The sequence below is a fragment of the Coregonus lavaretus genome (assembly GCF_964263955.1).
Source record: "Coregonus lavaretus genome assembly, contig: HAP1_SCAFFOLD_2544, whole genome shotgun sequence".
NCBI lineage: Eukaryota > Metazoa > Chordata > Actinopteri > Salmoniformes > Salmonidae > Coregonus > Coregonus lavaretus.
Genome location: NW_028159149.1, coordinates 40001 through 56366, shown reverse-complemented (window position 1 = coordinate 56366; position 16366 = coordinate 40001). Strand labels below are relative to the sequence as shown.

General features: G+C 49.0%; 1 protein-coding gene across 1 annotated transcript in view; it reads right to left on the bottom strand.

The window, feature by feature from the left end:
• Positions 1-16366, bottom strand: part of LOC311123244 (zinc finger protein 827-like) — a gene marked incomplete at its 3' end in the record, with an annotated part of 60258 nt that overhangs the window by 20817 nt on the left and 23075 nt on the right. The window contains exons 2-4 of the mRNA XM_084197500.1: positions 10787-12139; positions 4600-4775; positions 3586-4093 (exon numbers count right to left, since the gene is read on the bottom strand). Coding sequence (XP_084053626.1) covers positions 3586-4093; positions 4600-4775; positions 10787-12139 — 2037 coding nt within the window. The remainder of the gene's footprint in view (positions 1-3585; positions 4094-4599; positions 4776-10786; positions 12140-16366) is intronic.

Sequence of the window (16366 nt, the reverse complement as noted above, 5' to 3'; positions counted from 1 at the left end):
CCGGACACTGCTCTCCCTCTCTCTTTTTCACGCTCCACCTCAGACTCTCTGTCTGGCTTTCTCATTCTACTTTTGTCCCTTTTTCTCCTCCCTCTACCTGCTGTTTCTTTTCCCCTCCTCCCCCTCCCTCTCCTCTCCTACCTCTCCTCTCCTACCTCTCCTCTCCTACCTCTCCTCTCCTTCCTCTCCTCCCTCTCCTCCTCTCCTCTCCTCCTCTCCTCTCCTCCCTCTCCTCCTCTCCTCCCTCTCCTCCTCTCATCCCTCTCCTCCTCTCATCCCTCTCCTCCTCTCATCCCTCTCCTCCTCTCATCCCTCTCCTCCCTCTCCTCTCCTCCCTCTCCTCCTCTCCTCCTCTCCTCTCCTCCCTCTCCTCCCTCCCCTCTCCTCTCTTCCCTCTCTCTACTTATGTCTCTCTCCTCTCCAGCCACGCTTCCTTCCTCTCGCCTCATCCGTCTCTCTGCCAGACGCTTGTCCAATGCACCTCACCTCTCGCTCCATGGCCGGGCCGGCCGTCAAATAACTTCATTAGCTTTCCACCTCTGTCACGCTGGCCTGCTCCCCCACTAACAATTGGCTCCTGTTTTCTCCAGGAGAAGAGGAGGAAGAGGTGGCTGCACACACACACACACTCACACGGACAGGGGCACATACACACTGGGGCTGGTGGACACAAAGATAGACAGACGCACTGAAACACACAGACAATGGGCAGGCAGGTGGAGTGGAGGGCAGCAACAATAGCTGACAGTGTGTGTACTGGGCTGGACAGTGTAGTGTAGATACTGACGGCTGACAGCAGTGAGGATGGACCAGAGTTCACATTTGAGAGGTATTGGCTGGCTGACTGGCTGGCTGACCGACTGTGTTCATGTCTAGTGGTCGAGCTGAGAAGACGTTGAGAACGGGTTGTAACATTCTGTGTCTGTCCACCCAGACAGGTGTTGTCAGATGAACCTTAAATAGTATTTGAATGAGAGAACAGGTGACTGGATATCTTATAGTATATTACGTAGACATATTGGTTGGGTATAAAATGTGTGAACGCAAAAGCACACTCGCACACAGGCAAACACACACAGACACACTACATCACTTAGATACTCCTTCAACTGCATCAAACACTGCATCCAACGCTTTCTCTCTTTCTTTCTCTCTATTCTGAGATGAATAAGACACCCTCAGCACCAACGACACTTCCTCCCACAAGCCCCTGCTTCAGCGGCGTGCCAATTATTCACACCCAGCCCGGGGTCACGCTCGCTGTCCCCGCCAAACGGGGTCACAGCGGGGACTGCCATTATTACCCGTCTGAGGGGTCCTGCGAGTAGCGTCCTAACCGGACACCATCCACACATTTCAAAGTACCTCCGCGGACTTTCATCTTTCATCTCTCAAATCAGAATGTGGAGGATCACACTGGGTAGGCTGTCGGTTGTGTCAGCGTTGCCGTGCAGGGGAGAAATCAAAGGGGATTGGTCGTAACACCCAGAGGAGAAGCAGGGTCAGAGGTCAGAAAGAGTTCACTGGCTTCTTTATGCCTGGGGAACTCAGTCAGATGGAACTCTTTTTTTCCTCCCTCTCCTTCTCTCTCCCTTGCTGTCTGTCTGTCACTTTATCTAGCTATTTATTTTATCTCTCCCTGTCTTTTTATCCACCCCCTTCCTCCAGCCCCTCTCCCCCTCTCTCTTATAGCCTCTCTCCATCCTCCAGCCCCTCTCCCCCTCTCTCTTACAGCCTCTCTCCATCCTCCAGCCCCTCTCCCCCCTCTCTTACAGCCCCTCTCCATCCTCCAGCCCCTCTCCCCCTCTCTCTTACACCCTCTCCCCCTCTCTTACAGCCTCTCTCCATCCTCCACCCCCCTCTCCCTTACACCCCTTCTCTCCATCCTCCAGCCCCTCTCCCCCCTCTCTTACAGCCTCTCTCCATCCTCCACCCCCCTCCCTCTTACACCTCTTCTCTCCATCCTCCACCCCCTCTCCCTTACACCCCTTTTCTCCATCCTCCACCCCCTCTCCCTCTCTTACACCCATTCTCTCCATCCTCCACCCCCTCCTCCTTACAGCCATTCTCTCCATCCACCCCCTCTCACACCCCTTCTCTCCATCCTCCACCCCCCTCTCTCTCTTACACCCCTTCTCTCCATCTTCCACCCCCTCTTACAGCCTCTCTCCATCCTCCACCCCCCTCTCCCACCCCTTCTCTCCATCCTCCACCCCCTCTCCCTCTCTCTTACAGCCCTTCTCTCCATCCTCCACCCCCTCTCCCTTTCAGCCCTTCTCTCCATCCTCCACCCCCTCTCCCTTTCAGCCCTTTTCTCCATCCTCCACCCCCTCGCCCCCTCTCTCTTCCAGCCCTTGTGGGATTGAGACAGGCACTGTGACAGCAGTGGTAAATCAGGAGCGATGAGCTGCCGCGTGTACACACTCAATCGCGCTTGGCAGGGAGGTCAAAAGAAAGAGTCTCGAGGTTCCCCTGAGAAGAAGCTGTACCCCTCTCCCCCATCCCTTTCGCCTCCTCTCTCCCCTCCCTGTCTGCTATATGGCCCAGCTAAGAGTGCAAAAGATCTGAGTAAAGCTTTGGGTCCAACCCCCCCCCCCCCCCTCTCTTTTTTACCAACCGCGCTACAGAGATGATCATGAAAGCCCTCGGTAATCAAAAGGACTAGTATTCTATTAAAACATCATCGTTCATTCAATCATCACTCAAGTCCACTTCTATCCTCTCCTTTTAAAAAAAGTGTGACATTCTCTCTGGTACTGCATGAATGACGCCGCCCTTGAACTAAGATGTCCGCCAACCGTCCGCCACTACACTGGGCTGACATTGTGAGAGAAGAAGCCATCTTGGCTCTCTCTCCTCTGGGACTTTCCTGGCTTGATTGCGAAGTCTGGGAGTGAAGTGCGACTGGCACCCGGGGGGCACCGGCACGGAGCCGAACTGGAGGGGGAGGGGTTAACTAAACCTGCCCAGTCTCTCCACGACGCACATCGCACGCCGCATCCTAGCCAGGGTCACAGAGCAGAAGTTAAGGGTGCTAATCATTTCAAATTATGAATTATGCATACATTTTTAATTAATCTAATGTTCCGAGGGTTCCCCCCCCCCCCCCTCCTCCCTTCGCATCCCCTCATTCAGGAGATCTCAATTTAATTAAATGGCATTAGGAGTTAGAGTGGCAGCCTCAACCCCGACCTTGCCACCCAACCCTGGGCACACTTTTCCCCATCAATCTTCAGCCATTGTCTCAAAGTAACTGATCCTTTGACAGTCACAACACGGTGGAATGCATCTCAACAAACCTGATATGATACCTAGTGTTATTATAGCTAACGATAGCATGTTTGTTGTTGATGAGGTTATTGGAGAGGCAAAGGGAGTGTTGGGGTTATTGGATGGATGAGTTGAAGTTCATTAACATTCATGATGAAACCCTAAGAAATATGCTAAGATGCTCAAAAGTCCTGAAATGGCCATCAAAAGTTGACCACCAGTCTAACGTTTATATAAACCTTTTGTGAAATCTCGTCAGTGATGAATAGGTGTTGGATTGGGTGTCCATTAGATGGGTGTTGTTGTCATGGTTACCTGAGAGCTTCATGAGCAGGTCGGTGGCTGTCTTGGTGGTGATGTCCGGGCTGAAGAGGGACGCCGCCGTTGGACCTCCACCAGGACTGGACCGAACCCCCACCCCCAAGCCGACTCCCCCCATTGAGAGGTCCAGGGAGTTGCCACTACTACCAGGACGCTCCCTCTCCCTGTCCCTGCAGAGGGTGAAGGGCGAAAGCACCGACAGCTCCCTCTCCTGGGGCTCTTCTTTTATAAAGACGTGGTGGCTGGAGACTCCAGGGGAGCTCTGGTTCCCTGCGTCCGACTGGAGAGGGGACTCCCCGGGGTTGTAGTCACCCATGAGTGACCCCTCGCCCTCCGTGTCCGTGGTGGCCTCTTCCTTGACCTTGACCCCGTCGGAGGCAGACCCGGAGCGGGGGAAGTGCTGGTGGCAGCGCATGTGGAGCTTGAGGCTGAAGTGTCGCGAGGAGGTGAAAGGGCAAAGTTCGCACTGGAACGTCTCGCCCCGGTCCTGATGCTGGTGGACCTGGGATACAGGGATAGGATGAGTGGGGGGGGGGGGGCTACCTGCGCATTGTCACTGCAACAACAGTCAAAGCAATGATGCTCACTTGGGGACAAGCACTGAACATTTGCGTAAGGTACAATGGAGCAATGCATCTGACTGTTGTACATTCAACGTGTGTCAATGTTTTAGGCTAATTGTATCTGTCCCTATGCAAATAAATAATTGAAATAAAATGAGTAAAAGAGATTAAATAAGAGCGTAAAACAATAAGGATTCCCTCAACACCTGGAGCTTCTCGGTCTTGTTAAAACCCCTTCTGGTTTTAGTCTACCAACTACAGTATCATTTCAGGCATGTTACCCACTACACTAGAGGTGACTGACTAGAGCGTGCACCTCCCTCCCTTTCAGCAATTAGTAGCATTAGCAGCACTTCCACTCCTATTATGACCTCAGGGGATGGATAACACTACGAGGTTACAGGTCAAAGGTCAAAGGAGTCATCACAGGCTCCCACCATCTCACCTTCATGTGGGACTTGAGATTGTCTTTGCGGGCGCAGCGGAAGGGGCACAGGGGACACTGGTGACTCTTCAGGCCGGTGTGGATCACCATGTGTCTCTTCCAGTAGCTCTTCCTCTTGATGACCAGGCCACACACCGGACACTGGAATGGTTTCCCTCCGTCCTCCCCCGGGGAACCTGGGAGAGTAGAGGAAAGAGAGGGGATGAGACATTTATTTATTTAACCAGGAAGTTCCAGTGAGGTCAGGATAATTATTTACCAAGGGATACCTGGCCAAGAAGGGCAGCTCAGTAAAAACACATGTAATTTAGTTCATACAGTGCCCTGAATGAATACTTAAGCAACGCATCATTCCTTCCTCGTTTGCATGATGTCAGTACACCTATCCGATCTATAAGTGATTGGTAAGGTGTAAGTAAGGTTTCCACTTTGTAGCTTTCACCAATCCAGCCCATGTCAGATCTGTGATTACTTCAAGGAAGAAAAAGAAGGAAGCTAGGAAGGTGAAGGATGCATTTCTGAAGTATTGGAACAAGTCCATTTCTAGGGCTGGGAATTGCCTGGGACTTCACGATACGATAGGTGCCGATACGATATGTATTGCGATTCTCACGATTCTATGTGTATTGCGATTTCATAATGTGATATTATTGCGATGTTCCAAACATATTACTCACTGCTGCAGAGAGACAAGAGAGAGTCATGAGAAAACGAGTTTTGATCAGTCAGGACAATAAAAGTGCTGAAAACATCTTGGCTCCCCACTTAAAAAGAACATGGAGAACAAGCTATAGGATGAAAAATACCTTAGTTTTGGCATAATTTTGAAATATGTAACTGTATTGATTTTTTCCCCCATCACTCGTCCATTCCTTCCTTTCCAGAGAAGAGTTACATACTACATTTTACATTTTTACATTTTAGTCATTTAGCAGACGCTCTTATCCAGAGCGACTTACATGAGCAATTAGGGTTAAGTGCCTTGCTCAAGGGCACATCGACAGATTTTTCACCTAGTCGGCTCGGGGATTAGAACCAGCGACCTTTCGGTTACTGGCACAACGCTCTTAACCACTAAGCTACCTGCCGCCCATACTATGGAGCCTCTCTAAGGTGCAACTGACTTTGTTACGATTACCACACGGTTAGACACGACCTCCAGACACCTCAAGCTGAAAACGTTCAACGTTCGACAAAGCCTGCCATCATTTGCTGCCTGTCTGGGAACAAAATAAGTAAAACTTACTGTTTTATTATCTCGATTATTGTTGTTGGCTTCATATCCGGCCTCTATTACGGCGTTTAATTGGGCTTATTAGGATGCGCCATGATTGCATTACAAATTCACCACGGGCCTGTCATCGATGGCTTCATAAGTATTCTGCTCCTGTTCCTTGAAAAACATCTGGTAATCAGTGTTTGGTGAAATTACAGCGCTCAGCCATTCATTGACCCCGGGTGTAAAACCTCGAGACTGCCTATTTGCAACAATAAACTGCCATCTGCGGCCCAACAGACTGGAGCGAGGGAGAGAAGAGAAGTGGTGGGGGAGGAGGAGAGGTAGAGGGAGGGAGAGGAGGAGGAGAGGGGAGGAGATAACCATGGACTCCTTGCTCATTGGAGGAGAAGGAAAAAAGATGGAGCAGCGTTTAAGTGGTCAGTACGTCAGATAGCGTATTATTTTAAGTGGCGAGTATGTCAGAAAGCGTATAATTTTAAGTGGTGAGTACGTCAGATAGCGTATTATTTTACGTGGTGAGTACATCAGATAGCGTATTATTTTAAGTGGACAGTACGTCAGATAGCGTATTATTTTAAGTAGTGAGTACGTCAGATAGCGTATTATTTTAAGTGGTGAGTACGTCAGATAGCGTATTATTTTAAGTGGTGAGTACGTCAGATAGCGTATTATTTTAAGTGGTGAGTACGTCAGATAGCGTATTATTTTACGTGGTGAGTACGTCAGATAGCGTATTATTTTAAGTGGACAGTACGTCAGATAGCGTATTATTTTAAGTGGTGAGTACGTCAGATAGCGTATTATTTTAAGTGGTGAGTATGTCAGATAGCGTATTATTTTAAGTGGTCAGTACGTCAGCGTATTATTTTCCTCTCCAGTGTAATCAAGATCAATTATCAAGAAATATTTAGTAAAACTAAATATAGGCTAAATGTGTAACAATTTCATACCAGACCAGCCAACTGCAATAAAACAAAACCGGACAATCAATAACCAAGGGCATGTTTTTTTCAGTCTGGCCACCAGACAAGTACCTGCATTTGTACAGCATTCCACTGCGACCTTGACGGCTGCAGGTTACCGCCGACAACCCTTTTTAACATGCAGATCACAGAATATTACATCGACTGCCTCTCTCCCTCTCATCTGTCTCAAGTCAATTTGATCCAGCCATTTTAGAGTCGGCTAAAGGGTTACGACACAATCCTTCAAAAGTGCCCATCCATCTCACCTGGAACACACTCCACTGTTCTCCCTAAAGGCTGCTCATTTTGAGAGAGAGAGAGAGAGAGAGAGAGGAGAGAGAGAGGGTTGTGTGTGTGTACGTGTGGGTATGGTATTTTGTATTTATTAAGGATCCCCATTAGCTACTCTTCCTGGGGTCCAGCAACATTAAGGCGGTTATATACAATTACAAATATTACATTTCATAACACTTTTCACAACACATTAAGTGTGCCCTCAGGCCACTACTCTACTACCACATATCTACAACACAAAATCCATGTGTATGTGTGTGCAGAGTGAGTGAGTTAGTATGTGAATGCGTGTGTCTGTGTGTGTGTGGGTCTCTTCACAGTCCCTGCTGTTCCACAAGGTTTCTTTATATCTGTTTTTTAAATCTGATTCTACTGCTTGCATCAGTTACCTGATGTGGAATAGAGTTCCATGTAGCCATGGCTCTATGTAGTACTGTGCACCTCCCATAGTCTGTTCTGCACTTGCCCAGTGTAAACTCTGATGGGATTGTGTTTGGCTGGGAATCTGCTGAATGCTGATCTGAGGAGAAGGCCCTGACTGCAGACTCCTCTGGCTCCAACCTCCACCAGTCTGTACAGAGTTGACTGGTAAAGGGAGGTTGTTGGAGCCAGAAGCGTCTGCAGAACAGAGATGGATATGGACACCCGGTTCCTACTGTGCTGAGAGCACACACTGCCGGCCCTCTTTTAAAGACTGCAGATCCGAGGGCAAACGGTCTAGGTTGGACCCCCTGCCAGGCCCACAAACCTTTTCCCAGACTCAGGCAAGACGGGGAGGGGATTCTCGCTCTCTAAAATGTGGGGCGAGCGAGCAAAAATGTAAAAAATACATTAATAAAATAAATACAAACCTAGAGACCTCACCAAGAGATTTTAGCCATTTTATTATGACAGTCACAGGGACCAGGGTTTGAGTCCCAGTCAGGGGACCCTACAAATTGTTCATAATTGATGTGCTAGCTGAAATATATAGCATTCAACTAAAGTAATCAGACCTATTCTTACTATATTGAACTGCTTCAGCTTCTATTTAGCTTGAATTCTTCATTTAACAACTCCCACTTCTATAAAAAATATTTTTTGACAGCTGAAGCAAGCACACACATTTTCTTCAGGAAATGTACCTATTCTAGTTTAGTCATTTATCTTACCTTAGAAGAGTTCACTGCAAGATGACTACTGACTAGCTGTCCAAATCAACTTAAAGTATCTACAAAACACGTTTTTCAGCGACATAATCCAAAAGGAAGACTACTACGTTTTTTATTTTACTGTTCACAAATTATTATTTTGATTCGCATGATTCGATTCACCGCGATTGAACCGAATCCCTACCACTACAATTGTGACGCGAATCATTCAATTTGTCAAAAAGAATAGTTTAAAATAATCATTTCTTATTAATAAAATACATTTTAAAAAACGCTAAATTTATTTATAATTTGTTTATGTGAAGTGGGGCATCCGTAATACAATAAATAAAATGTGTATGTCCTTATACAGTGGGGAAAAAATTATTTAGTCAACCACCAATTGTGCAAGTTCTCCCACTTAAAAAGATGAGGCCTGTAATTTTCATCATAGGTACACGTCAACTATGACAGAAAAAAATTCCAGAAAATCACATTGTAGGATTTTTAATGAATTTATTTGCAAATTATGGTGGAAAATAAGTATTTGGTCACCTACAAACAAGCAAGATTTCTGGCTCTCACAGACCTGTAACTTCTTCTTTAAGAGGCTCCTCTGTCCTCCACTCGTTACCTGTATTAATGGCACCTGTTTGAACTTGTTATCAGTATAAAAGACACATGTCTACAACCTCAAACAGTCACACTCCAAACTCCACTATGGCCAACACCAAAGAGCTGTCAAAGGACACCAGAAACAAAATTGTAGACCTGCACCAGGCTGGGAAGACTGAATCTGCAATAGGTAAGCAGCTTGGTTTGAAGAAATCAACTGTGGGAGCAATTATTAGGAAATGGAAGACATACAAGACCACTGATAATCTCCCTCGATCTGGGGCTCCACGCAAGATCTCACCCCGTGGGGTCAAAATGATCACAAGAACGGTGAGCAAAAATCCCAGAACCACACGGGGGGACCTAGTGAATGACCTGCAGAGAGCTGGGACCAAAGTAACAAAGCCTACCATCAGTAACACACTACGCCGCCAGGGACTCAAATCCTGCAGTGCCAGACGTGTCCCCCTGCTTAAGCCAGTACATGTCCAGGCCCGTCTGAAGTTTGCTAGAGAGAGTGCATTTGGATGATCCAGAAGAGGATTGGGAGAATGTCATATGGTCAGATGAAACCAAAATATAACTTTTTGGGAAAAACTCAACTCGTCGTGTTTGGACGACAAAGAATGCTGAGTTGCATCCAAAGAACACCATACCTACTGTGAAGCATGGGGGTGGAAACATCATGCTTTGGGGCTGTTTTTCTGCAAAGGCACCAGGACGACTGATCCGTGTAAAGGAAAGAATGAATGGGGCCATGTATCGTGAGATTTTGAGTGAAAACCTCCTTCCATCAGCAAGGGCATTGAAGATGAAACGTGGCTGGGTCTTTCAGCATGACAATAATCCCAAACACACCGCCCGGGCTACGAAGGAGTGGCTTCGTAAGAAGCATTTCAAGGTCCTGGAGTGGCCTAGCCAGTCTCCAGATCTCAACCCCATAGAAAATCTTTGGAGGGAGTTGAAAGTCCGTGTTGCCCAGCGACAGCCCCAAAACATCACTGCTCTAGAGGAGATCTGCATGGAGGAATGGGCCAAAATACCAGCAACAGTGTGTGAAAACCTTGTGAAGACTTACAGAAAACGTTTGACCTGTGTCATTGCCAACAAAGGGTATATAACAAAGTATTGAGAAACTTTTGTTATTGACCAAATACTTATTTTCCACCATAATTTGCAAATAAATTCATTAAAAATCCTACAATGTGATTTTCTGGATTTCTTCTCCTCATTTTGTCTGTCATAGTTGACGTGTACCTATGATGAAAATTACAGGCATCTCATCTTTTTAAGTGGGAGAACTTGCACAATTGGTGGCTGACTAAATACTTTTTTCCCCCACTGTATAGTGTAATATAAAAGGGATTAAACATATTAGGACATTCGCTTAGCGACTAGCTTTAATTCCATATAATAAGCAGAAGCTTGGAGAATATCTGTAAAAGATGGTTTCAAATCAAGTTGAAAAGCTGAAGAGGATTTGATATCTGAGGCAATGAACTATCACATCTCTTTATAGAGGACAGTTCAGGATGTGCAAGGTGAAATAAACTAGTACTGACAAACTACCTTTAAAAATGCAAGGTGAAATAACTGATTGAAATGAAAAAAATCTACTGTTGTTATTCTGTTCAACCTGGGGGTGGGAAGGTCTTCCACAACGGTTCGTTGTTGTATAAAACCTTGCTAGAGAAACAGACCTTCTGGGATTGATGGATAGGGGCACTTTGTATGTCACAATGTTCCAATGTTTCTGACCTTGTCACAAAGACAACAAAATGTAGCTGACATAATATCTTGATAAACGCACTATTACATTTCCCAAACTGCAAAAAATCTGAATGTAGCTAGCTACTGTATATCCAAAAACTCACCATAAGGCTTATAGACAACAAATGCCACCCCAGGAAGAAAATGTGGAGGGTCAGGGTGGGTTAGCCTACCTGCTTGGCTGCTGGGTTTGGCCCTTCCCTTGGGGGTGGAGGGCAGCAGCAGGTCCATGGTGCTCTGGGGCCCTGTGGGGGTCCCTGCATTCTGGTTCCTGTCCAGCAGGGGCTTCATGTCCTCCTGGTGGGCCCCTCCTCCTGCTGGGGCCCCCAGCGGGGATTCCATCTTATCAGCAAGGAGGTTCCCTGCCGCCCGGGCCGCCACCTCCTTGAGGAGCGCAGCTGAGGAAGTCATGGAGACCAGGGAGAGGAAGGAGGAGCCGGGGGAGGGTTGGTGTTGGTGGTCTGATGATGAGGAGGTGGAGGAGGTATGAGAGCGCTCGCTAACCTTCTTGGACAGGGCGGCTAGCGTGGAGCTGGCCGACTGAGGGCTGAAGGGGGAGGTGAAGGCATCGAAGCGTACCGAGTCGTCCGTTCCTCCCCGGCTCCCTCCTCCTCCCAGGGTGGGTACTGTGGAGCAAGAGGATGAGGAAGAGGAGGTAGATGAGGCCGCTACGGTGGCGTTCTTGTCCTGTAAAACCGCGTTAGCTGCCGCTTTCAGCTTCTGGATGGCGGAGTCCGGTGATAGGCTGGACCCGCCGCCAGAGGCGGAACAACCCGCCGGGGGCCACTTCCCGTCGCCGGCCACTCCCACCCACACGAAGCCGGCGCCGTTGCTCGGGGCGACCACCGAGGCGAAGGGGTCGCAGGGCTCCTGCTTGATGGCGGTGGTCGACATGGCAATAGAGGCAGGTGAGACCGAGGCGGAGCCTCCACTGTTGTTGTTGTTGTTATTGGCCGCCAGTTTTCGGGCGAGGGCACTTAGCTGCTGAGCATGATGGGAGGAGGGGGAGAGGGTCAGGGCTGGGGCTAAGCCTATAGGGGGTGACTCTCCTCCCCCACCTCTCACTCTCCCCAGAAGTTCCCCATCCAGCTTCAATGACCCAGCCTCTAGGAGACGCCGCAGGTTACTGCTCAGGGGTTTACCCAGGGCCTCGGAGGCAGCCTCTCCATAGAGAGAGGACACCACGGAGGAAAGGGTATCCTGGGCAGAGAACACCCCTCCGTCCACCCCCAGGCTCAGGAGCTCCAGGGAGGCCCGGTGGTGGTGGTGGTGGTGGCTGTGAACAGGCGTAGGGCAGCCCCCCAGGGAACTCTCGGTCGACGTGTCGGGGTGTTCCGGAGGTCGGTCTGGGGAGGGGGTGGGGGAGGAGCCCCCGCGGAGGAACAGCTCATGGTCGTCATGGATGTCGCCGCCGTACGACGACTCGGAGCGCGTGTCGGAGGCGTTCCCGTACCAGCCAGCACCGCCGTCCTCCTCCACGGGACAGCAGCCCCCGTCGGGCCCACCCTCCTCGACGCTGTCCACATCTACAGGAGAGAAGAAGAGAAGAAGAAGAAGAGACGTTTAGGGAATAGTTTGGTGAGAGGAAAAGAGAGATGTTTTACTGAGATGGAAACAGGGAGAAAGGGATCATCATGACCAGAGCTGAGGACAAACCAGGGTCATGTTCATTGGGTCATAAACGGAGGGAAACGGGGAGGTGCTACCTGAACTTATCCAATATGAAAACACTTGTTTTAGTTTTTTCTGTTCTACAACGTTTTGCTACAGTGTTCCCTAATGAACATTACCCAGGAAAGGACCAGATTTTGTCATTAAAGATGAACTCCAGGATCTTAAGCACAATACATTTGTAACATATAGTACAAATTGCACAAAACAAATTACAATAAAATTGCAGGACGTAACATATCATACGAAATGGACGACGTAGTACACAATTTGATGACGCAGTACACAAAAAAATGGGGACCACCTTTGGCTCTTAAGAACCAATTTCAAAACTACTGGCAAAAATTATACAAAGGTTTGAGAGTGCATCATTAAATGACAATCTAGGAGGCATTGAATTGAACAGCCTTGACTTTGACGATGTAAGTCAACAATCAGCAGTCACCTGTCCCCTGGATTACAAAGTGAGCCAGACTACTACACTATATACTCATTCTGACACCTCTTTATCGCAAGTGAGCACTCTCAATTCCATTTACCAGCTAAGTACAAAGGGAACAGCCTATTAAAGATACCAAATAGACGTCGGCGCTCTCAGCAAGGGGTAACTCACTGCCTTGGCAATGACTGAAGAAAATCATAATAACACTGAAAATCCAAGGAGCTTTAATGCAACAAAATCCACCAGCTTTCCCCAAGCCTTTCTCTCAGCACTGAGAATCGCCAGCAACGGTGGATAAAATAACTTCGATGATTTTTCAATCCTTTATTTTCAACATGGTTTTTTTTCCCAGGGTCAATTTTTTTTCCTAAGGAGTCTAGTAACGGGGTTACCATGACGACAGGACCTTCTGGGAGGCTAGACAGCAAAGATTAGGGTAATGGAGGTTACAGAGCCTGTTGAATATTCATGACGATGCAGATCCCACCAGGGAGCCAATAAGGATAGGGTTAAGGTCACCCAGGGTCATTAATATACACTTGGTGTATCAATATTCATAAGCAAAACATTACAGCTTGCCAGACAAGGGCGAACAAAAGAAAGTGAGTATTCCTGATACATATTAACCCCTTTCCATACAAATATGTCAAAAAGCAACAAGCCTGGGCGAAGAAAATGTCAAAACTTTACTGACCCCCCCACCCACCACCCACTACTACAGTACAGAGGCTTCAACTAAAAAAATTAACCCATGGAGCATCAACCGAAGAAAACAGAGAGCGGGAACAACAACAAAAAAAGGTCAGAAGAAGCCATGACACTCGTACACTGATACACAATCTCTCCTCTCCACACACAACATCATTTGAGCTCTCTTCGCTCTCGCTCACACACATCAAGGCTAGTCTTCACCCTGACGACCCTATATAAGAACACTGGTGGGTTGCTTCTCTGTTTACAGGCAGAGGGGAAAGCGGTTGCCTCGGCAACCCCGCCCGGTGACCCGCAGGGATCATTAGAGTCAGCTCACATCTGGTCTGGTCGTCACCGGCTATGGGCCAGAGAGGTGACCGCAACCGTGGCCCGACCGCTCTAACCGAGTGTACATGCACAGCTACAGGTCTACACACCACACTGGGACACTAGCTCACACTCCATCTCTCACACACAGGAGTCAGGACACACACACACTCTGTGGCAGAGGTTAGGGCAGGAAAAATAAGATGTTGTACACTTATAGGAGGACAGGACACCACAGACCTGACCGCTCTTTTTTTCCACAGTTCCTGTGTGTGTGCGCGCGCACCCTTTGTGTGTGACTTCCTTCACCTCCTTACATTTCCTAAGACGCCATTAAGCGGAGAAAGGGAGAGAGAGAGAAAGAGAGGGAGAGAAAGAGAGAGCGAGAGCGTGCGCGTGAGAGAGAATGTCAGCGGGTCTAAGACCTACTGTTTTTCCAAGGCTGCCGTTCACTCCCCCTGAAAGCTTTTAGTCACCTGAGCCGGGCCAGAGGGGAGAAGTATGCGAGGCATGACCCGTGTCCATGTGACATGCTCCAGAAAGAAAGCAGCCAGGCCCTAATGGCTGTAACGTCGTTAGCGGGAAATGGCTAGATTGCTGACCCGAGGTCTCAGGAGTACACAGTGGAGGGGTAAAGAGAGGGGGATGAATTTGAACCCTCCCCTTTCTCTCCTTCTCCCTCTCTCCCTTCATCTCTTGCCCTTTGCTGCCCTCCCCCTCTCTTTTCCCTAACTCTCCCCATCTTTCTCGCTCTCCTTCGTGGGTTTAGTGTTGATCTCTCGAGGCTCCTCCACGCAACACTACACCTCTAGGCCGAGTGACGCTAGGCTAGCCGTAACGCTACAGCGCTCCCTCTGCCGCACCCCGCCACCACGGCTTTGTGTGACACAGGCAGGGCCACCCCGTGGGCGGGCTGACATTTCCCAAGGTCACGGCTCTGGCCCAGGCTCCGAGGGGAGGGGGGGCTTTGTCATGGGCTCAGTGAGCGCGCACATACTTACTAGACTGTACACACACTGTACAGTGAGAAAAGCGCACCAACACACACACTGTACTAGCCCAAGACTACACATTACTGTACAGCCGAGGATATGATTAAAAACAACCCAAAGCCCCTCCTACCACCCCTTCCAGTCTCTACAGTACAGTGGTATTGGGGGGGGGGGGGGGGGGGGGGGGGGGGACACAGTCTCTAGAGTACAGTGGCATTGGGGGGGACGGGGGACGCAGTCTCTACAGTAAAGTGGTATTGGAGGGGGGGGGGACAGTCTCTACAGTACAGTGTGGGGGGGACAGTCTACAGTACAGTGGTATTGGGGGACACACAGTCTCTACAGTACAGTGGTATTGGGGGGATAGTCTCTACAGTACAGTGGTATTGGGGGGGGATAGTCTCTACAGTACAGTGGTATTGGGGGGGGATAGTCTCTACAGTACAGTGGTATTGGGGGGAACACAGTCTCTACAGTACAGTGGTATTGGGGGGGACACAGTCTCTACAGTACAGTGGTATTAGGGGGGTCACAGTCTCTACAGTACAGTGGTATTGGGGGGGGATAGTCTCTACAGTACAGTGGTATTGGGGGGGATAGTCTCTACAGTACAGTGGTATTGGGGGGGGATAGTCTCTACAGTACAGTGGTATTGGGGGGGATAGTCTCTACAGTACAGTGGCATGACCCGTGTCCATGTGACATGCTACAGAAAGAAAGCAGCCAGGCCCTAATGGCTGTAACGTCGTTAGCGGGAAATGGCTAGATTGCTGACCCGAGGTCTCAGGAGTACACAGTGGAGGGTGTGGAGGGTGTGGTCCTCTGTAGCTCAGCTGGTAGAGCACGGCGCTTGTAACGCCAAGGTAGTGGGTTCGATCCCCGGGACCCCCCACACACAAAAAATGTATGCACGCATGATTGTAAGTCGCTTTGGATAAAAGCGTCTGCTAAATGGCATATTATTATTATTATTATGGAGGGGTAAAGAGAGGGGGATGAATTTGAACCCTCCCCTTTCTCTCCTTCATCTCTCTTGCCCTTTGATGCCCCCCCTACTGTCTCTACAGTACAGTGGTATTGGGGGGGATAGTCTCTACAGTACAGTGGTATTGGGGGGGATAGTCTCTACAGTACAGTGGTATTGGGGGGGACACAGTCTCTACAGTACAGTGGTATTGGGGGGGGACACAGTCTCTACAGTACAGTGGTATTGGGGGGGACACAGTCTCTACAGTACAGTGGTATTGGGGGGGGATAGTCTCTACAGTACAGTGGTATTGGGGGGGGACACAGTCTCTACAGTACAGTGGTATTGGGGGGGGGACACAGTCTCTACAGTACAGTGGTATTGGGGGGGCACATTCTCTACAGTACAGTGGTATTGGGGGGGACACAGTCTCTACAGCACAGTGGTATTGGGGGGGGGCACAGTCTCTACAGTACAGTGGTATTGGGGGGGGATAGTCTCTACAGTATAGTGGTATTGGGGGGGGACACAGTCTCTACAGTACAGTGGTATTGGGGGGGGGACACAGTCTCTACAGTACAGTGGTATTGGGGGGGCACATTCTCTACAGTACAGTGGTATTGGGGGGGACACAGTCTCTACAGCACAGTGGTATTGGGGG